Source organism: Pelodiscus sinensis, chromosome 2 (genome assembly GCF_049634645.1).
Source record: "Pelodiscus sinensis isolate JC-2024 chromosome 2, ASM4963464v1, whole genome shotgun sequence".
NCBI lineage: Eukaryota > Metazoa > Chordata > Testudines > Trionychidae > Pelodiscus > Pelodiscus sinensis.
In genome coordinates this window covers 211,581,468-211,604,116 of record NC_134712.1, presented here as the reverse complement: position 1 = coordinate 211,604,116, position 22,649 = coordinate 211,581,468, and the positions used below count along the sequence as shown (strand labels likewise).

The 22,649-nt window shown below is 45.5% G+C and overlaps 2 protein-coding genes across 9 annotated transcripts in view; one reads left to right on the top strand and one right to left on the bottom strand.

The window, feature by feature from the left end:
* Positions 1-22,649, top strand: part of PPP1R9A (protein phosphatase 1 regulatory subunit 9A) — a 265,453-nt gene that overhangs the window by 150,371 nt on the left and 92,433 nt on the right. For all 8 annotated transcript variants that reach the window (XR_012902046.1, XM_075922340.1, XM_075922338.1 and 5 more), the window contains exon 5: positions 12,319-12,423. Coding sequence is in view for 7 of the 8 variants with exons in the window: in XM_075922340.1 (XP_075778455.1) it covers positions 12,319-12,423 (105 nt within the window). In the remaining variant the exon portion in view is untranslated. The remainder of the gene's footprint in view (positions 1-12,318; positions 12,424-22,649) is intronic.
* LOC142827340 (uncharacterized) lies at positions 19,894-22,287 on the bottom strand. The gene is made up of 2 exons (XM_075922345.1): positions 21,543-22,287; positions 19,894-20,555 (listed from the first exon to the last, which is right to left on the bottom strand). The coding sequence occupies exons 1-2, from the start codon at positions 22,060-22,062 to the stop codon at positions 19,933-19,935; spliced, it is 1,143 nt and encodes a 380-aa protein (XP_075778460.1). The 5' UTR covers positions 22,063-22,287; the 3' UTR covers positions 19,894-19,932.

The following is a 22,649-nucleotide window of genomic DNA, read 5'->3' as shown; positions in this document are numbered from 1 at the left end:
AGATGTTTTAATCTGGGTACCTAAAGGCAAGCTTCTCAATAAAAGTAATGATCTGAAATTTCAGAAGATAATCATTTTGGTTATTTCACATGTGATGCCTTAAAGAAGCTGGATTTACAGAGGTTGGTTCCTCACAACTTCCTGAAAACCAAGCTGTTAGCCTTTCTCAAGTTGGGAATCCAAAATTAGAAGTGCTGAAATATCTTTGGATGGTGGTTTTCTCTTTGAGGTAGTTTCACATTTTCATATAAATCAAATAATTTACTTACCCGTACTTTACACAATCTGACAAGCAAACAGGAATGAGCAATGGCTATCCACATTGGACATTAGATAAACCGTAGAGTACTACATAGAGATGCCAATACCATTTTGGCAGTCCATCCAACTGTTTATGAGTATCGTGGACAGAATACTGAATCCTTCCAATCTCCTCTGATTATTTCATCTTGCTAACTTCTTGAATCTGTGCTTGTTGTGATTTGGCAAGCATTTCATCATCAGAGCAGAATGTCTGTTCACTCAGCACGATTGAAACACCAAATGAAATTAATAGGCAGCAGGTTTAAAATAAACAAAAGGAAGTTTTTCTTCAGTTAGCACACAGTCAACCTGTGGAACTCCTTGCCAGAGGATGTGGTGAAGACTAGAACTTAAACAGGGTTCAAAAAAGAGCTAGATATAGTCATGGAGATTAGGTCCATCAATGGCTATTAGCCAGGATTGGTAGGAATTGGTATCCCTAGCCTCTGTTTCTCTGGAGGTGGGTGACAGGGGAGGGATCACATGAGGATTACCTGCTGTGATCCTTCCCTCTGTGGGTATCTGATATTGGCCATTGTCGGCAGACAGGATACTGGGCTAGATGGACCTTTGGTCTGACCCAGTGTGGCCGTTTTTATGTTCTTATTTCAAGCATCCTCATCAGTAGTTCTATTGCAGATCCCTATTCTCCACTTTGGTAAAGTAGCAACCCACTTTCTCTCACCCAGTCCATCAGCCAGTACTCTTGAAATGATGCCATATTGGTCAAGATGTACTACTGTCAGTGTCTGCATGAATTCCAATTCCTCCACCTATTTAATTGCTTGTATGATGTTCTGATCTTCCTCTATATTGGCAATACCTCTCAACATTGAGTCATTCTCAGATTTTATTACCACACTTCTGATTTTTGTTCCAAGCTCTTAATGGAAATGTTAAATAAGATTGAGCTGATGACTAATCTGTGAGGAACTCCACTATTAACCTCCCTCCTTTTAGCATGGGCCATTGCAGTCTCCCCTTTAACCAGTTCCTTATTTGTCTTTCAATTTTCATATTAATTCAGATTTTCTCCAGTTTAACTAATTATTTTTCATGACTGTATCAAACTAAAATCTAGTTTGCTTAGATTGACTGCATTTTCTTTGTCTAAATTATCAGTTGTCCTTATGAAAGAGATCAGGTCCATCTGGCATGGTTTACTTTTTGTAAAACTGTATTATACTTTATCCCAGTTACCATTTAACTCTATGTTCTTAACTGATTTCCCTTTTGAAATTTATTCAAGGACTATGTATACTATTGAGGTAAAAGTAACAAGCCTGCAGTTTTCCTGATCCCTCCCCTCTCTCCTGATTTTTTAAAATAGGTATTTTATTAGCAATTCTCTAACTATAAGGTATGACCTCTGAGTTTACTGTTTAATTAAAAAGTGTTGCTATTGGACTTTTTATGTCATGTGCCAGTTCTGTTGTAATATTCTGAACTTAATTGGTCAAAGAACTGGCTTTATATGTGTTTGCTTGTTGCCTAGCTCACCAGGATCCTGATTCTAATTTGGATATCTGAACATGGAACTAATATTATTTAATAATAATAATATTGTCAAACATATAAATGGCCAGCCATTCCTACTTTTATGCAATTAAGTGCCCTTTGTGGCATTCGTGAAAAAGTAAAGCGTTACTTCTGCAAATAGTGTCCTTATGGGCAGGGCTCGACAAATTGCTGTTTCTACTCGCTTGTGGCGAGTAGATTTCAGCCGGTTGCCCCATTCATCGGCGGCACGCGCATGCGTAATGCGGTCTTGGATATGCGCAGTGTGGGGCTGGTGAGTAGATTTCGCCGCCATTTGTCAAGCCCTGCTTATGGGTACTCACACCTCTTGTGCCTTTAATCAGAGATTTTTGTTAGTTCTTGTTGGGCTGGTGCATGAGCGCTACACTTCCTCATACCCCATTCTGGAACTATATAAAAGCTGCATAGGTGAACAACCATTAATTCCTTCTCAACCATCTCATTCTGACATGGAATGTTAGTGTGTCTTATACGTCTAGACTACATGCCTCTGTCGCCAGAGGCATGTAGATTAGGCTACCAGGCATAGGAAAATGAAGCGGCGATTTAAATAATCGCCGCTTCATTTAAATTTACATGGCTGCCGCGCTGAGCCGACAAACAGCTGATCAGCTGTTTGTTGGCTCAGCACTGTAGTCTGGACGCGCGGGTGTCGACATCAAAGGCATTTGTCGACCACCCAGGTATGCCTCCTGGGATGAGGTTTACCTGGGCGGTCGACAAATGCCTTTGATGTCGACACCCGTGCGTCCAGACTACAGCGCTGAGCCGACAAACAGCTGATCAGCTGTTTGTCGGCTCAGCTCAGCAGCCATGTAAATTTAAATGAAGCGGCGATTATTTAAATCACCGCTTCATTTTCCTATGCCTGGTAGCCTAATCTACATACATGCCTCTGGCGACAGAGGCATGTAGTCTAGACGTACCCTTACTATTGGAAGTGAGCAACTTAGCTTAGACACCAGTGTTCTCTCTAAGCTGCACAGCTTCACAGCTGATTAATCAGTCCTGCCCAGTCAATCAGCTCCATGCAGGGAGCCCTGAGTCTCTGACTGGGCAGGGCTGATTAGTCACCTGTGAAGCTGTGGTGCCCCACATCTTAGAGGAAAGACTGCTAGATACCTTTATTCTATTATTTATTTATTTTATTTACTATGTTTTATTTAGCTGTTTAGGAAAATCATCTTTCTCAATCCCTTTCAACTATAAAGAGGGACTTTTCCCCTTCTAAATTCTGTTGCTGCATAGTACTCCAGGCTCTCTGGGCTTCAAGTAATGTGCCTCTTGCTGGTAAGCCATCTAGCAAGTGATGAATTTCCCTATGATATCTACTGCTTGGGAGAGATTTCTCATAGCCTCCAAAAGTGCTCCATTTGCTCTGCTTTTAAAGGTTAGGCATGGCACTTTCAGCTGTGTCTACTTTATGTAAATCCTAGGAGAAGATCCACAAAAAGAGGAGCCATTCTCCACAGAAGGAGTCTACCTCAAAAAAACCTTCATTTATCATGAAGCAAGGCCATTGCAGAGATCTGTTGTCCCACTCTGAGTATGGCTGAGACTGCACGCACTGTCAGTATTGATCCTGGGCCTGGAGCTCTGGTATCATATGAAAAAAAGGGGCACAACAAGCATGCTTTGGAACAGAGACCTTTGTTACAACAGAAATGATACTGTCTTAACAAAGTATTCAACTTCTAAGAGAATAGTACCCACAGTTCCTTCAGTACTGTCTGCATCAAAGTTGGCCACTAAGATGGCCTCAGTACTGTGAAGATACTATGCTTCACATATGGTCTTGGTGTCTCCTGAGGCTCTCTCACTGGTATCAACTACTTTGAACAAAAGGAACTTCTCAGGACAACATACACTCTTAGGGTATGTCTACACTACCCTCCTAGTTCGAACTAGGAGGGTAATGTATGCATACCGCACTTGCTAATGAAGCCCGGGATTTGAATTTCCCGGGCTTCATTAGCATAAGCGGGGAGCCGCCATTTTTAAATCCCCGCTGCTTCGAACCCCGTGTAGCGCGGCTACACGGGGCTCGAACTAGGTAGTTCGGACTAGGGTGCCTATTCCGAACTACCGGTACACCTCGTTTCACGAGGAGTAACGGTAGTTCGGAATAGGACCCTAGTCCGAACTACCTAGTTCGAGCCCCGTGTAGCCGCGCTACACGGGGTTCGAAGCAGCGGGGATTTAAAAATGGCGGCTCCCCGCTTATGCTAATGAAGCCCGGGAAATTCAAATCCCGGGCTTCATTAGCAAGTGCGGTATGCATACATTACCCCGCTAGTTCGAACTAGCGGGGTAGTGTAGACATACCCTTAGAGCTGTTCAGTACCACCAAGTATTGCAAGAGTTCAGATTCTCTGAGGGCTTACTTGTTTTGGAGGAACTGGAGTCTTCCTTGTTGGTGGGTACTAAAAAGTTATTGGTATACAGACAGACACTGTCTCTGAGGTGAGACCTTTCTTGAATCTCCAAGACCTTCAGAGAGTGCTGCGGCTTCCCCTTTTGATGAAGAGGAATTCTCCAATTTGAATATCTCAATCCAAGGTTCCCTTACTCTTAAAACAAGTTATTCTCCTCATGCTTTTCAAAAGAGGGGGGAGTTGTACCAAAAATAGGTCAGGGAAACACAAGCCCAATACAAGCACCAGAGTATGCCATCCCTGATATATTTTGTACTCCAATGGCAATACACCCCCAATGAACTGCATATCAACAGCAATATTCCCAATGGGCCCTTAGTCTTTAATGTGGGACTACAGGGAGAGATGTTCCTCCCTTACTTCAGATACCCCTCTGCTATTGCCTCAGGCACAAGAATCCATTGAAGAGAAAGAGACTATTCCTCAAACAAATATTTCTTCATAATTGCCTAATTTGAGAAAGATGTCTTCTCTGCTGACTATGGCTGATAACTCCAGACCACTTCCAAGAGTTAATAAAGCACATCACAGGTTCCTTGCAGATCCCCAGGGAAGAGGTCAAGTCACAACAAAAGCTCCTGGATATCCTTCAGTGGTCTTCGTCTACCTTAGTTGCCTTGCTTGTTAATATGGTCGTGTTGGATCCTGCCAAATCCATCTGACAGACCCTTGCAAGGATACTAGCAATGTGTGAATGGGCCAATAAGAAATATTACATCCCAGCTCATACTATTTTTTTTTGTGCTTTGACACCTTTAATATTTGTCTCAAACTGACTAATGCTCAGACTCCTGAGAAAAAATGCTGTCATTTTCTTTCCAAAACACTTGATTCATTTGAAGGCACGCAAAAATGAGGTCATCCAAAAACAACCTGGTAAAGAGCTGTGAAAGCCAAACTGAAAAACCTGGGGGTAGCTGGGAAACCATTGAAAGTCTTACCAGAAACAAGGAGTTGAGGAGCCTCATCGCTGCCCTAAGCAACAGAGGGATAATGGGAACATGATGATTCTGATACATAGCCCTCTGAATAAGGAGCAGCTTGTCCCTGAATAAGTAACATCTACAGTGCATCATCTGTGGAGTGTTATTTCAATCTCATCCTTATGTGATAATCATTAAATCAGTAATGATAATAAAAAGACCATCTTTTAGCAGTGAATATGAATATATATTTTAGGTATGTCTCAAATATCCTAGAGTAATAAGATTGAGGTAGAATTTCTAATATTTGTAATTTTGAGATAATTGTCATACTTCAACAGTTGCGGTAAATTCCCACGTCTTTCTGAAAAAGTCAGCAGATTACTCTGTGCATTACTTGCTCTTGAGGAAGATATAAAATCTGTAAAAACTTTAAAAACAACTAATAGTCTGATAGCACTTTAAAGACTAACAAAAAATGTAGTTGGTATTATGAGCTTTTGTGGGCACAGCCCACTTCTTCAGATGACCAGAGTGTTGGATGCCCAGACCTAAAATAAATGGGGGGAAGGGAAGTCGGGGGGGGGGAGGGATGTAGAGGGGCAGAAAGAAAAAATGGGAGGGGGGAAGAAAGCAAGAAGAGGTGGTAGGTATACATGCAGTCCCCGGGTTACATCAATCCAACTTACGCTGGATCCCTAGTTACAAACGGGGAGGGGGCGCAGCTAGTGCGGAGTGCCTCCCCCACTGTTGCCGCCTCCGGCAGCGCGGGGGGCGCTTCCCCCCAGCAGACCAGGGAGACGCGGAGCTAGCGCCCCCCCCCTCCCCCCAGCAGACCAGGGAGACGTGGAGCGGCTTTCTCGCCGCAGAGGACAAGGGTCTGCTGGGGGGAACAAGACACCAGCCAAAAGAGGAAAAATTAATTTCCTAGGGAACAGCAGGAGCAGCAGGCAGTGAGACCCATTGTGTTACAGTCCCCACCTTGGGAGCAACAGCTCTTTCCCTCTTCAGCACTAGAGCTGCAAGTATCTTGTTAGCGTCATGTGAAATTAACAAGTCCCTTCAAGCCTGGCAGAGGTGAAGCTGAAAAATTACCCAGTGGCATGGGTGGGCAAGAATGGGGAGGAGCAGGGCAGAAGGGAAGAGAGGATAAGCCCCAACCTCACACCCTGGCTGGAGCGGAGCAGGGTAAGCCTCAAGGGGATGGGTCTGGTTACAAAGTGGGTGAGTGGACAATGAGGACCTACCTGTGGCTAAACTCCTGTTCCCAACACAGAATTTTTCTTTAAAATTAATCCTGTGGATAAATTCACACATACACTTCACAGGAAGGGATTTCCATTTTCTGCTTAGCAGAATACAACAACAGCTTTGATTGTATCAATATTTCACTGTGCTCTCCAATGACTATTGATTACACTTAATACCCATTTCACTGAACCATCTGTAGCAAATTCTATTTGGAGCAGTAATATGCATTGAATAAACTTTTTTTAGTTCTAAAAAACAAAGATTCTGACTATTAAATGAATAACTGGCATCTTTCAGGTACCCCAAAAGGAAGATTTGGATATAGCATGAAACACTGAAACTTATAATCAATTTTTAATTAAAATATCAACCAAAAAAACCTTCATATCAAAACAGTATGTATTTTTCTTAGAATAAGGAAGTTGTATGAGAATCAGGGTCTTTTCCACCTAACTCCAGCTCCCTGTCCCACCCCCAAAATATGCACCAGTTCCGACTTACATACAAATTCAACTTAAGAACAAACCTACAGTCCCTATCTTGTATGTAACCCGGGGACTGCCCGTAAAAATATCAAGGGGAAAACTGAGCTGGAATATAACAGGAAAAACAAATTAGGGAATTCCCATGCCTGGGCACCACTTGATTCATGTTTCTCCAGATATAGGGTAGTTAACCAGGAAGGTTACTGTAAGCTCCAGTCCAAATCAAGGATAGGATGATAGACAATTAGGAGTAATAAAAAGTGAAGAAATAAATGGACAAACTGAATATGAAATACCAATACTCCTATGATATGTGATAAGCTAGCTACTTTGTATGGATATTTCCCAGTTTAAGAACAGGACAGGTGTTGTGGATAATGGGTTATTTGAAAATGTAATAATAAACTTACCTGAGAGCAGCTGTTGAGGAATGAGGAATGATTCACAACTTGAAAAATATACTAAATTTTAATTCAGATTTTTAGGACCTAATTTTGCAACCCTTTCTGATTCTGAATAGCAATTATGCAAGTTTTCCAGCAACTTATATTAGTCCATATAGATGAATAACTGTTGTTCCCTGTAAGTGAAGCTTGAAGAACTGACCCTTAGAAAATAAGACAACCCACCAATCTCATTAATAGTAAAAATACCATTAAACACTTTTTTAAAGTACTGTCACCTGTTTATATAAAGTGGAACTAGTGAGGAAAACTAAAACTAGTCAGGAGCAGGATGGAGGAAGAAGCAAGTGGCAGGGAAAACACTGAAATAACTGTCTCTCTTCTTCAAATATATTATAAAATTTCCTTTAATGTTTAGAAAGAAGGATACTGTTGATTTTGGGACTGACATTTTTTTCCTGCCCCTTTGTCAGTTAACACCGATTTTGTAAAGATCTGTGTGCACCATCCAATATAAACCTGATAAAATCATCTTAACAGTTATATTTTCAAAATCTCAAATGGATAAAGAGAGAAGAAAGAATTCTGTTTACTGAAAAGGAACTCTGTTTATTTTATTCTGTAATCTTGACATATGTTGTATGTTTACCTGTACATTTTTCATTAGCACTTTTATTCCATTTTTACATACAAAGGCCTCAGTTTCAAAAGGTCAGCTGCAAAAATGGATGCTAATACATACAAGCATATGCTTGCCCAATTTTTGTACAGTTACTATAATTCACTGTGCAAATTGGGAATTCCCACTTGCAAATGACCAGCTATTTGACAAACTGTCCGTTTGTGCACAGATAATAGATTGGACGTGGAATCATGCTAATTACACAAGCAGTTTTGGCAAGCAAATGCCCCTTAAGTTTTTGGACATTGATCTTTTGACAAACCATTTCTCAATTACATAGAAAATGTTATTAATATATCCTATTTTGGAGGTGTCTCCAATGTCAAGGATTCTTTCCAAACATATAGTAAGACTTTGTTAGAAAATAAATGTGATATATATATGAAGTATGATACATACATACATACAGTAAAACCTGCTCTATCCGGAACTTAAGCATCCAGAAAACTGTAGAAAACAGCAAATTTCTGACGCCAGGAAAAGCAAAACAAAAACAAACCAAAAAAAAGGAAACTGGCCCTTTAAGTGCTGAGCCGCTCCTCAGAAGAGCGTGCAGCACGTACCTGGAGGAGGGGCGAACAGCAGCCGGAAGCAAGCAGTAATAATCTTGGCTGCTCCCGCGGCTCCTGGCACCCCCTGCAGGCCAGCCCCCTCATGGCTCCCGCCCGCTTCAGTCTCCTGGCAGGCTGCCCCTGCCATCTCTACCTCCCGTCCTCCCCCCCCCCCCAAGCCACATCCCTCTCCTCCCCGCAGCCTGTGGCCCCTGCTAGCAGGCCACATCCTGGCCCTCGCATGGCTCCTGTGTTCCCCCCTCCCCCCATAGGCCCCTCATGGCTCCCCGCACCCCAAGATAACCAGAATTTTTAGGTTACTGGCACGCCCTAATTCCCGGGTGTGCCAGATAACACAGGTTTTACTGTATTAGGCATCATATACAAAATAAGGGATGAAAATAAATTAGTAAGCAGCAAAGAAAATAAATAATATAATATAATATAATTATAATACAGAGAGAAGTGATAACCAAAGTGAACCAATAAACAAAAAAACAAACTCTGTCAGCCTTTTTATGTTATTGAAATATGTTCAATGTAAAAGCAACAGTTGCATGTATAAAAAGACAGTGAAGACCTTCAAAAAGATCTCACAAAATTAGGTGACTAGGCATCAAAATGGCAAGAGAATTTTAATGTTGGTAAATGCAATGTAATGCATATAGGAAAACATCTCAACTATATGTACAAAATGATGGGGAATAAATTAGCTATTGCCATTCAAGAGAGAAATCTTGGAGTCATTATGGATTGCTCTCTGAAAACATCCACTTAATGTGCAGCAGCAGTCAAAAAAGCAAACAGAATGTTAGAAATAATTTAAAAAGGGATAGAGAAAAAGACAGAAAATATCTTATTGCCTCTTTATAAATCCATGGTACGCCTGCATCTTGAATACTGAGTGCAGATGTGGTCACCTCATCTCAAAGAAGATATCTTGGCATTGCAAAATTTTAGAAAAGGGCAACAAAAATTATTAGGAGTTTGGAACAGCTGTCATGTGAAGAGAGATTAATAAGACTGGGACTTTATATCTTAGAAAAGAGGAGACTAAGAGGGGATATGATAGAGATCTATAAAATCATGACTGATGAGGAGAAAGTAAGGAAAAATTATTTCTTTGTTCCCATAAGACAAAAGCTAGGGGGTCATCAAAAATGATATTAATAGGTAGCAGGTTTAAAATAAACAAAAAGGAAGTACTTCTTCATACATTGCACAGTCAACCTGTGGAACTCCTTGCCAGAGGATGTTGTGAAGACCAGAACTTTAATAGTGTTCAAAAAAGAACCAGATAAATTAATGGAGGTTAGGTCCATCAGTGACTGTTAGCCAGATTGGGTGGAAATGATGTCCCTAGCCTCTGTTTGTTGGAAGATGGGAATGGTCTACAGGGGATGCATCATTTGATGATTACCTGTTCTCTTCATTCCCTCTAGTGCACCTGGCATTGGCCACTGTTGGTAAACAGAATGCTGAGCTAGATGGACTGTTGGTATGGCCCAGTATGGCTGTTCTTATGTTAATATTTCAAATTGATGAAGAATTCTGGAAAGAGTTCTGGTGATATTACAGAGATGGAGTTTGAATGCTAACACAAAAGCAATTTTTTTCAAACGTTACTGTGTTAGGAAAACTGATGGGAAATAATCCACTGGTCCATGTTGGCCTACAGTGACAATCTGTACTGAGAAGCTGCAAAAGTAGCTCTCTGGAGCCATTTATGCTCAGCAGCAGAGTCTAAAAAGTTGGGAGATGATATTTAAAAGTTGGGAGGTGTTATGCTAAAGCTGAGAGTGGAATTATTTTTAGTACTTCTTTGCAAAATGTAGTTTCTAGTTTACATTCCTAGAGCATGTGGTCTTGTGGAAAACTTCCATATCAATTATATATGTTCAGGAATAAGTGCCATATTTAATTATCTTGATTTAAAACAAGAAGCTTGTATCTTCTCTTTCTGTTGATTTCTTTTAAATCTGAGTTATTTGATAAAGTAGTTCAGATAGAGGTGCATGAAAATGTTACATTACAATTTTTATCTTTTTTGGGAAACTGTTGGAATCTGTATGTTTCTCACAGAGATAAATTTGATATGGCTCTTTCTTCCATATACCTTTAAAAATGATGATGCAGTCCCTGCCCTAGGGATGCATCTGCACGTTTATGTGTACTACAGAACACAAAGTAGCAATACATTTTTTTTAACTTTGCCACATAAAGCAGTAGATTGTGTTATAAATAGATGTTTAAAATCTAGGAGATTTTTTTTTGCCTGGTTAAACAATATAAGGTTTTATCCTTCATTCTTTTTACACCCAAGATTCCCTTTCAAGTCACTGAGAATTCCTGGTATGCAGGGAATGCACAAACCAGACCTTCTCAAGGGTAATTTATCATGTCTGAAGTTTAGGCATAATCTAATGAGCAGTAGCTTTTTAGATACAGTAAAATATGCTGGTGCTCTAAAAGAATGCTCAGTTTTCAAGTAGTGACACATACTAGAACTGCGGTTTACATAGTTCTTCACGATTGTTTAGAAAAGGACAGCATGTAAGTTATTCAGGTATAATAACTTGAATAATATTCAAGTAAAATATTTAAGTAGTAAGTTATCAGTATGTCCACATTATTGCTGCTATAGCAACACACCTCTGATGCTTCAGCAGTGCCACTGTATCATCACAGCTGACATTTCCTACATCAGTGGAAGGGATTTTTCCATCAGTGTGGTTCACCTCTCTGAATGTTGGTATGCATGTCAGTGAACAAATTCTTCCTTCAGCTTAGCTGTGTCTACACTCTTGGCTGAGTTGTTCTAACTATGGCACAGAGTCCTGAGTGATGTAGCTAAGTCACTTCAACTTTGAAGTGTAGACCAGGTCTGAGTTTAGTTTTATATTTTTCCAGCCTCTGCAGTTTTTTTTCCTGTGATTACGTACATTGATTAGGGGGTTACATTGAAAAGTCAGCACATGGTTTTGTGCTGAGGGATTTGGGCTTATTTCGTCTGCAGAAGAGAAGAGTGAGGAGGAGGATTTGATAGCAGCCTTCAACTTCCTGAAGGGAAGTTCCAGAGAAGATGGAGCAAGGCTGTTCTCAGTGGTGACAGATGGCAGAACAAGGAGCAGTGGTCTCAAGTTACAATGGGGGAGAGGTCTAGGTGGGATACTAGGAAAAACTATTTCACAAGGAGAGTAGTGAAGCACTGGAATGGGTTACCTATGGAGGTGGTGGAATCTCCATCCCGGCTTGACAAAACCTGGCTAGGATGATTTAATTATGGTTGGTCCTGCTTGGGGCAAGGGACTGGACTCAATGACCTCCTGAAATCTCTTCCAGCCCTATGATTCTATGATTCTGTACACTAATACTGATATGGAGGAATGTAATTACTCATAATACTAAGATTGTCTGAAGTTGTAATTATGAAGTATCTGTATACAAGCAACAACATAATTTTACATTTTTTCCTTTACTGTTGCATCCAACATTCAGCAGTACTAATTTACTAAATAAAGCATGCTTTGCCCCACTTCAGGAATGCTTTTAAGCTTATACTCATAGGCTTTTTCAGAATAGAGGTATATATCACATACCAAATTTGCTGCATAATGTAGTATGTCTGTTATTTATGTTTTTTTTATTTTTGTGAAACTCCCAAACACTTTTTTCAAAGCTACAACTATTGCTTTCATTAATGTTTCAATTAGTAATTCTGGGATTTTATTTGTTTTTCTGAAAGGATCCAAGTAAATGACCAAATTGTAGAAGTGGATGGAATCAGTCTGGTTGGTGTTACACAGAATTTTGCTGCAACAGTTCTCAGAAACACCAAAGGAAATGTCAGGTGAGTAACTATGTTTGAAGAACACACTGATGGTACTAAACATTTCAAGTTATCTAGCTGATCATTAAAAGTGTTGGTTTCTTGAGGTCTGAGTAGTATAAGAAATGGAAAGAGAGAGGGCTCTATACCTTTTTATCCGGGACATCTCTGCTGGGACTCCCAGTAATGATATAAATTATGTCAATAATTTTTGGTGATGTGACTGTGTGATAAATAAGATTTGGATGTAAACCACAGATAGGTGAGATCCTCAGTTGTAATTGGTAAAACTTGATTTCTTTCAAAGGCTCTGACCTGTTGTTCACATAGGCCACCAAATAGTCCTACAGAAACCTGATGGAAAATCATTGCTAATACTGTCCCAATACTAATTTACCAAGCCACCCTATCCCAACTACTTGGTCTGGTTTATCCCCATATTCTTGCTATAAATTTTGTTCTTCATTTATTAGCTTCTATTAATTAAAAGGGATTGTTGCAAGTGCCAGTAAAATAATGAACAGGCTAGAAAATATTGTAAAATTCATCGCGCAAAATTTTTAATACAAGATGTAAACTCAAAATGTTCTTACTAATTCTATAAAAAGAATATATACTCTTGTACCTCCTAATTTCAATAAATATTTAACTGACAAATCAATAAACAAAAATGTGTAGCATATTATAAACTAATATCCAAGCTGTAGCTGCCTTTAGTTAATTGAAGCTACTCAATTTTACTGCACAGAGGATAGACCTGACCTCTGCTCCTGGCCCTGACCCTGACCTGGCCACTAGCCTCATGTCCTGTGCTTCATGCCAGCCTCGGCCCCTGGCCTCAGTTATGGTCCCACTCTCAGCTGTGACCCGAGCCTCAGCCTCAGCCTCAGCCTCCGCCTCCTTCCTCCTGTTCACATCCTTTCCTCTCAGAGCAAATGGCTTTGCCAGATAGTAGAAAGGGAGAACATGATATAAAAAGTTTGGGGACCACTGGTGTAGACCATGCAGATGGGTAGAGTGCTGGGCTTTTTTATGGTTTATATTTAGACAAATGAATATTGTAAAAATTGTAGTTTAGTTACAATAAACTATTAATCTTTTGTGTAGCACATGCAGTTATAGCTATATTAATTGGGACCCAATCCTGCAAAGACTTCCACACAGATTTAACTATAAGAACTGGGAATTGGTGGCAACCATCCACCTCAAAAGACAGTTGTGAATTGTTAAAGCAGTTCTGTTACTTTGTAGTCCTGTGGCACCTTAGGGACTAACAAAAATCTATATAATTTTATGAGCTTTTGTGGGCAAAACCCACTTCAGAAGAGCTTCCAGCTTCCATCTCATCTGAAGAAGTGGGTTTTGCCTATAAAAGCTCATGACGCTTTATATATTTCTGTTAGTCTCTAAGGTGCCACAGGACTACTCATTGTTTTTAAAGTTACAGACTAACACAGATGGTTCAAAAGTTCAATTATTTAGCCAAAGTCCTTGCCAGAAATAGCGCAAGTGTAAGGCTGGGGGCTGGCAAATGAAGCTGGTACACTACTAATGATTGAGGCCACATTCTCTTTGCTTCGTTGCTTGCAACCACCTCAGTTCAGCCTCTCTGCCCTCCTCGACAAAGTGCAGCCGTCTACTGCGGCCTATCATTTCATGTTCCCGAATCACAGTGTCAGCACTGAAAGATTTCTAGTCGCTCTTGCAAAATATTCTTGAATTTAGATTGACTCAATCCACATTTTCTCTGTATAGAGTGTCCTTTAGAATGTATCCATTCATGGTGGATGACCAAGCCAACAGAGATATTTATGTTTGAGAATAGTGATTAGACTTGCTAATTTTTCTTTAAGTGCTTTGGTGCCAGAAATTTTGGTTTCCTGTTTGATAGTTAGAGTAAAAGCAGGCGTGAAAGGTGTTTAGCCTTCTTTCAAGCTATCTGTAGTTAGTTCAGGTCTTGGCACAATAAAGCAGCATGCTCAAAATGCCCACCTTTTAAACCCGTACCTTGGTGTTCAACGTTTGTTTCCTGTTGTGTCTCAGATGCTTTGTCAGTTGGTCTATTGTAGTAGCTGCTTTTCTGATGTGAGAATTAAACTCATATTTGGAGATAATAAATCGGTTACATTTGATCCTTGATAGCAGAATTTATGCACAACTTCTAGCATAATGTCAGCTATTGATGTAATCATAGTGGAGTCAACAAGCTTTATGCTATAATTGTGGTTTTCTTAAGACTGATGGCTAGTCCTCATTTAACACAAGGTAGCACAAAGCTATAGAAAAATTGTTGACGCTTTTGTCAGGCCTGAGATGTTCCCCACTCCTAACACACTGTTGTCATGATATATATTCCCAAAAGTGTCATGTAAGATATATTTGAAAAATTAATTAATTGCTGATCATTAATATTATTGCTATGTGTATCTGCAAGATATGAACAAAAATCAATGCTATGTGTTAGAATCATGTTCTTAAAATGTGTTTGGTGTGCAATGCATAAGTGCAGTCTGCCATCCACAGGAGGTATATTCGCTTGGCTGACCAGCCTGGTCATCAGGCAGAGACTGGGAACATGTGTTTAAACACAGGTAAATATAGGTTTAAATAAAGGTAAATACAGCCATGAGGCTAGCAAGAGGAGGAGGTAACAACTCAACTGTCATCTGCTAAAGAGGAACCAGCATGACATCTTCTGCCTGCATGGTGTCTTTTCAAAAGGACAAAAGGAAGGTTTATCTGGGAATACATTTCATTGGTTTACTGGAATATAAAACAAGGTGTCTGAATCTCATAGTATTAATGTGCTATAAAAATGTATCAAGTATAATCTTTTATGAAAACTAATGACATACTGTTGATTAATATCATTGGAGAATGTATGTATTAAGACTACATGAGGAATTAAGCAAGGTATGATTAAAAACAATAGAAACCCCATCTATGTATGAATCATCATAGAGATGGGAAGTCCACAGTAAGGGAGGAGAACAGCATGAGATCATCTTGAGCGTGTGGACAAAACAGTGAGATAAACAGGAGATAAACAGGAAGATAAAAGGAGAGAGAAGAAGCCATCTTGGCATATGTCACTGGGACAGACAGAAGGGGGACTGAGCTCTTGCAAGTTGTGAAAAATGAGTCCCTCGACCAAGGGGCTTGAAGTCTCTGTAAACTGAATGGCCATGTCCAGACTCAGGGTTTTTTTCGGGAAAAGTAGCCTTTTCCCGAAAAAACTTCCCCTGCGTCCAGACTCAAGCCGCGTTCTTTCGAAATTATTTCGAAAGAACGCGGCTTTTCTTTCGATGGCGGTAAACCTCGTTTCACGAGGAAGAACGCCTTCTTTCGAAAGTTCCTCTTTCGAAAGAAGGCGTTCTTCAATGTAAATAGGGCTTCTTCAAAAGAGAGCATCCAAACTCGCTGGGTGCTCTCTTTCGAAAAAGCGGATTGCTCTTTCGAAAGATCCGCCTGCAGTCTAGACGCGATCTTTCGAAAGAGCCTCTTTCGAAAGAAGCCTGCAGTCTAGACATAGCCAATATGAGCAGATCTTTGACCTAGGGAGACAAGGGAAGCTAACATTCTCTACTTCTGAGGAAAGTTCTGTTTGAGAGAATAAGCCATGATTGGAAAGAAAAAGACTGCTGAGAAATCTACCTTAAGGCATGGTTTGATTTAAGTTTTAGCCACTAAAAAGCCTATTCACTTTTTTTTCTCATAATCATTTTGTCTTTATTCTTTCTACTTGATATCACTTAATATAGGTCCTCTTGTTAGTAAACTTGTTTTATTTTTAGTAGGGCTGTCAGTTGATGTGCAATTAATCGTGTGCGCCTCCCCTGCTGACTAGGAGCCCCCAACTGACCCCAGGCTCGGTGCAGTGCTGCCCCTTTGAAGTGCCGCAGCACTTCAAATGATATTAACCGCTGTGGTGCTTCAAAGGGGCAGTGCTGCCCCAAGTCCGGGTCAGCTGGGGACTCCTGGTCAGCAGGGGAGGCGCACATAATTAATTGTACAATTAATTGCTATTAAATTTTGTAATCGCTTGACAACCCTAATTTTTAGTCTAATTCAATTTAGAGCTTTCTTTGAATTGGAAGGATTTTTAACTCTAGTTAAAGTGATAAACTCTGCTTTGTCTCTTTTTAAAGGAGCAACAAACCTTATTCATTCCCTGAGTGTTTTAGGAGAGAGCTGGATGCTTCAGGACAGAGGGTTTCAGAAAAATGTGGGGCTGGAATGTGTGATGCATCACCCTTCAAGTAGTAAATAAGGCTAATGAGGACGACAGTGTGGAGCTATGATATAAGAAGCAAGCTGCTAGAGTCAGAGTTGCTGAACAATGACTGCTTAACACACAGTCACTCAGTTCATGCTTGTACGCTAGCTGGGAGCATCCAAACAGGAAGCTACAGTAGCAGAGTATTTTAAGTCATTCAGGGTAACAGGACAAATGGTGACATCACCTTTTATTAGTCTGTGTTAATCCCCAAAATGTTAGACATGTAGGCTACGTCTACACTGGCATGAATTTCCGGAAATGCTTAAAACGGAATACATTCCGTTTTCAGCTTTTCCGGAAAAGGAGCGTCTACATTGGCCACGGAGTTTCCGCGATAACGATGCGCTTTTCCGGAAAAGCGCGTCTACATTGGCGGTGCGCTTTTCCGGAAAAGCAGAAAGCCCGGAGCCATTTTGAAGAGGGCAAAGGCCACCAGCCCTTTCCGGGGGCGGGGCCAGAGCGCCGTTCAGACACGTGCTTAAAGGGGTCTCGCCGGGCAGCCGTTGGTCTCCTGCTCCCGTGCCTTGGGGCCTCTTCCAGGGACTGACACCCTTCGCAGGTCTGTGGGTGCCCTTTGACTTTTGGGGACAGCCCCCCTTTTGGCCCCCAACTGCTTTTCTCTGCGGTTTATTTTTTTGCCCAGCTCTGTGTACTATGGAGCCACGGGTGGCCATGTGCCTGGTCGGGCCCCTCTTGGTGCTGTTCCGCTGGCTGCAGCTCGTGCTGCAGGCCGGTGCCCTGCTTTTCATGGACCAGGAGGCAGAGATCGCCTTGGACGCCCTCACCAGGGAGGCCCTGGCAACTCTGTCTCATCAGCACCCCACTGTATACCGGCCACTCTGGAGTTTGGACATCAGCACCGACTGGTGGGACCGTGTGGTCCTCGGACTATGGGACGACCAGCAGTGGGTCCGGAATTTCCGGATGAGAAAGCGGACCTTCTTGACCCTGTGCACCTGGCTCACCCCCGCGCTACAGAGAACCGCCACCCGGCTGCGGGCACCCATCCCCGTCAACAAGAGGGTTGCCATCGCGCTGTGGAAGCTGGCCACACCGGACAGCTACCGCTCGGTGGCACACCAGTTCGGGGTGGGAAGATCCACCGTTGGCGTGATCGTCATCCAGGTAAGTCCCAGGGGGAGTGGGATGGGGGGAGGGTGCTCCACTCCAGGCCCAGGGACAGCCAAGACTCCAGGCTGGGTCGCTCAGGGGTTTTGGCCATCCCTCACTTGCACAGGCCCACTGGTGGGGGGGGACATGGGGGGCCCTGGTGTGTGTGTGTGTGTGTGTGTGTGTGTGTGTGTGTGTGTGTGTGTGTGTGTGTGTGGACAGAGGGAATCAAGGGGGGGGGAACCCAAGGGAGCGCACACTCACCCCTGGCTGTATGTAATGTGTTCCCTTGTGTTTCTCTGCACCCTTCTGCAGGTTGTCCACGCCATCAATGATGTCCTGCTGCCAAGAATCATCCGCCTGCGCGACGTCGATGAGACCATGGCCGGCTTCGCTGCCCTCGGGTTCCCCAACTGTGGGGGAGCCCTGGACGCCACCCACATCGCCATCCGGGCCCCAGAGCATCGAGCAGCCCACTTTATGAACCGAAAGGGGTACTGCTCCATCGTCCTGCAGGCCCTCGTGGATCACCGGGGCCGCTTCCTGGACATCTACAGCGGCTGGTCCGGCCGGGCACACGACGCCCGCATCCTCCGGAACTCTGGACTGTTTCAGAGGTTGGAGGCGGGCACCTACTTCCCCCGGCGGGACTTGACTGTTGGGGATGTACCGATGCCCATCTGCATCATCGGGGACGCGGCCTACCCCCTGATGCCCTGGCTCATGCGGCCCTACACGGGGCAGCCGGACCAGAACCGGGCCCGGTTCAACGACCGCCTCAACCGGGCCCGAAACCCAGTGGAGCTGGCATTTGGTCGCTTAAAAGGCCGCTTCCGTTGTTTGCTCACCCGTCTCGACATGGGTGAGCAGAATGCAACGGAGGTGCTGGCCGCGTGCTGCGTGCTCCACAATATTGTGGAGCGCAGTGGGGAGGCCTTCCTCCCTGCATGGGTGGCAGCTGAGGCACAGACCTTGGACCAGCCCGCCACAGCTGCCATCCGCCAGGCGCGCCAGGAGGCGGTGCGCATTAGAGAGGCCCTGGTGGAGATGTTTGCCCAAGCCCCCTAGCAGGGTCGCTTGGGTCACCCCAGAGTACTCTGTCCCAGCTCCTACCCTTCCCCACCTCCTCCCCTTACCTCCCCCCCCCCAATAGTATAGTAAAGCGTCGGGTCACAGCATATCGCGGCCGTCATCGAGTCTGTTCGTCGGGTGCGTCGGGCGTAGTTAGGGTTTGTCTTTTAAGTTAGGCTAGGGTTTAGGCCACCATCGCCGTCCTGAGGAACAGCCAACAGGATTTGGGACTTGTGTGGAAGGCTTACATCAGTGCCATCTTCAATGGATCTCCTGGCTGTTCCTCTCCTGAGGCCCGGAAGGCCCAAAGGACTGACATGGCCAGCAACAGCACGATCATCCATCGAGGGATCTCCTGGCTGTTCCTCTCCTGAGGCCCGGAAGGACCAAAGGATCGAGGTGGCCAGCAACAGCACGATCATCCATCGAGGGATCTCCTGGCTGTTCCTCTCCTGAGGCCCGGAAGGACCAAAGGATCGAGGTGGCCAGCAACAGCACGATCATCCATCGAGGGATCTCCTGGCTGTTCCTCTCCTGAGGCCCGGAAGGACCAAAGGATCGAGGTGGCCAGCAACACCACGATCGTCCTCCCTTTGCCTAGTGTTTGTTTAATAATCTCTGTTGTGTGCATCTTGTAACTGTTCTTGCTAGTTTGTAATCTATGTTAATAATATTTTGTGGTTTACCTGTTACTGAAAAGTGTCATCATTTATTTCTGCGCCACAAACTACTGACCACTTACGAAGGCCCCCCCACCCCCCCCAGTGATTACAGTACAGATTTTGTTCTCCACAGTTTGCCACCATGTAACATTTAAGTGGCTACTTGGCATCTCACATCATTTTGTACACTACCCAAGAGTTACACAATACCCAACACACGAATGAACAGCAAAGTAGAGATCTGTTTATTTACAAGGGGGGGGGGAGACCTTCAACTGGGACAGGAGAGGGGGAGACCTTCAACTGGGACAGGAGAGGGGGGAGACCTTCAACTGGGACAGGAGAGGGGGGAGACCTTCAACTGGGACAGGAGAGGGGGAGACCTTCAACTGGGACGGGGGGAGGCAGTTACTGGGATGGGCGGCCCCTGCGAACGCTCCTCCGGGGGCCAGCCTGCCCACGCTGGGCAGACCGCGTCGGGGCAGGCTGCACGCGGAGGTGGCCAGGAGCATGGACACGGCCAGGAACAGGGGCACGGCCAGGAACAGGGCCAGGAACAGGGCCAGGAACAGGGGCAGGAACAGGGTCAGGAACAGGGTCAGGAGGAAGGGCAGGAACAGGGCCAGGAGCTGGGATAGGAGGAGGGGCAGGAACAGGGCCAGGAGCTGGGATAGGAGGAGGGGCAGGAACAGGGCCAGGAGCTGGGATGGGAGGGGGCATGACCTGTGCTACGGGAGGGATGGCGGGGGCCTGGGCTCCGCCCATGCCATAGTGAATGGCATGCACAATATGTGCCGTGAGAGTGTCCATGGTGGTGCGCATCCCTCTGCATTCGGCCAGGAAGGCAGCCCAGGCATCCTGCCGCCACTGCAGGTCCCCCTGCACCCGCTCCTCGATGGAGGCCTGGATTGCCTCCACAGCATGGACGTGGCGCCGAAGCAGCTGGTCCCTCTGGCGGAGCCTGTGCCTCCGGGGTTGGCCTGCTGGGGGTGGCGCTGCTGCCGCAATGGAGGGTCTGGTGCTGGGTCCCGCTGCAAGGAAGAGAAGAAAGGATGGGTCAGTCAGGCAGGCCGTCCACTGTCCCCACACCGCATGCCCTCCACCCCGAACCCAGGTGACCCCACAGTTGTGTGGCTTGGGCCCACTCGGTTCCCCTCCTGCCTGCCCCTGGAGTAGGGTCCTCCCTCCAGGGTATTGTAAGCACCGCTCTGTATCCTGGCCCCATGCAGGGCGGGAGGGTGCTAGTGCAGCATTCACCTGTGGAACTCCCTGCCGGTGGAGACTGTGAAAAGCTTTTGGGTTAATCACTGCTGTTTGACAGGGAGCGAGATGCATCCCCACGCAGTGCCTGGGAGCACATCTGGCAGAGGCGGTCTGGGCTCTCAGATCCCCTCGTGTGGGATATCTCCTGGACGGAACCAGAAGGGTGACTGGGGGGTGGGGGGATGTCCCATCCTTGCAGCACAACTCAGGGGCCCTTCTCCCTCCCACGATCCCTCCCGCAAGCCCGGTAGCCCAGGAACATGTGTGGCCCCAGTGGGGACTTCCCTTGGGGAACCAGCCAAGGCACCGGGAGCAGGTGAGGGGCTCGGTGGGGGCCACGGTCACAGGACCGTGACGCTGTGGTCTACCCAATTAGAAGCTGGCTGTGCCTCACTGCCAGGCATGGGACAGTGTGCCGTTGTCTGGTCTGCACCCTTGCTGAAGCTGCGGGCTCTGGGCTGAGTCCCTGGGGCCCTGGCCAGTTCCGTCCGGCATCCACCCTTCCCCCTGGTCCCGCCAAATGTGTGTGAGCAGCAGGGTCCCAGGCGTGGCCTGCAGCTGCCTGCCGTGGTCACGTGCCGCTCGGTCACCAGGTTGCACGTGGTTGCACCTGCTGCTTGCTGTCCTCATGCTATGCAGCGTGCAGCTCACGTGGCCTGAGTGACATGCTCTCCCCCTCCCCCCTCCGGGCACCTGGCTCCCCACCGCCCGCCCTCCGCCCCCCACCCTTGGGAGTGCAAACTGCACAGACTCACCAGTGGGTTCCTCCCCGTCCTCGGAGGAGTTGCTGGAGGGGGCCTGCTGGGTGGCAACGCTGGCCTCCTCACCAGATGCACTGCCGCTGTCATCTGCCTCCTCCGGCTCGGTGGGACGGTTAATAGGTGGCCGCTGGCAGGTGTCCACGGGGACCGGTGGGGCTTGAGGGGCGGGCTCTCCCAGAAAGGAGTGGAGCTCCGCAAAATATGGGCAGGCGTCGGGTCCTGCCCCCCTGCCCTCAGTGGCCCTGACATACCCCAGCCGCAGCTCCTTGACTTTGGAGCGGACCTGCTCACAGTTGCGGCTGGGGTGTCCATGCTGGGCCAGGTTCTGCGCAAGCCGAGTGTACAGATCGGCGTTCCGGCGCCGGGAATGGAGGTCGTGGAGACCCTCCTCCTCCTTCCATAATTCGATGAGGGCCTCCAGCTCCCTGGGGCTCCAGGATGGGGCCCGCCTTTTGCGGCCCCTGGGGGCCTCCTCCGCTGGGGGTCCAGGGGGCTCTCCAGCAGGAGCTGCCATGGTGCGGTGAGCCGAAAGGAAAAAAGTGTTGGGCAGCACAGCAGGCGGCAGACCAGACCCAGACAGGCTCCTGGCACGTGCGCCCAGCAGCCTGAGAGCCCTTTAACAGCTCGGGCTTACCAGGAAGTCCGCGGCTCCTACGGGGTCTCCCAGCGTCCAAACCGCAGTTTTCCGTTTTTTCTGCTTTTCCGGAAAAGCTGTCTACACTGGCCCTTTTCCGGAAAAGCTTTTCCGGAAAATGAACTTATGCCCGAGCGGGAGCATCGTACGGTTTCCGGAATAGCGGCTGATTTTGTACAGTACAGGATCGTTGCTTTTCCGGAAATTCAAGGGCCAGTGTAGACAGCTCGCGGGTTATTCCGGAAAAGCGGCTGATTTTCCGGAATAAGTGGCCCAGTGTAGACGCACCCGTAATGTTGAAGAATTTTCCATCTGATCTTGTATGGAGATTTGCAGTCTTGGTGCTACATGAGAAAAAAATGAAGCGGCGGAGGGGGAAGTATTCCAAAGGATATTGGTACCAAAACACATCTGTACACTTTGAAAACCATTGCAGATTTCAGAGCTATCATATTGATCATCATACT

Excerpts from the sequence above, each read along its gene's own strand:
- LOC142827340 (XM_075922345.1), bottom strand. The coding sequence starts at position 22,062 with ATGGCAGCTCCTGCTGGAGAGCCCCCTGGACCCCCAGCGGAGGAGGCC. Across the intron at positions 20,556-21,542 it reads GGACGGGGAGGAACCCACTG|CGGGACCCAGCACCAGACCC; the intron begins GTGAGTCTGTGC and ends TCTTCCTTGCAG.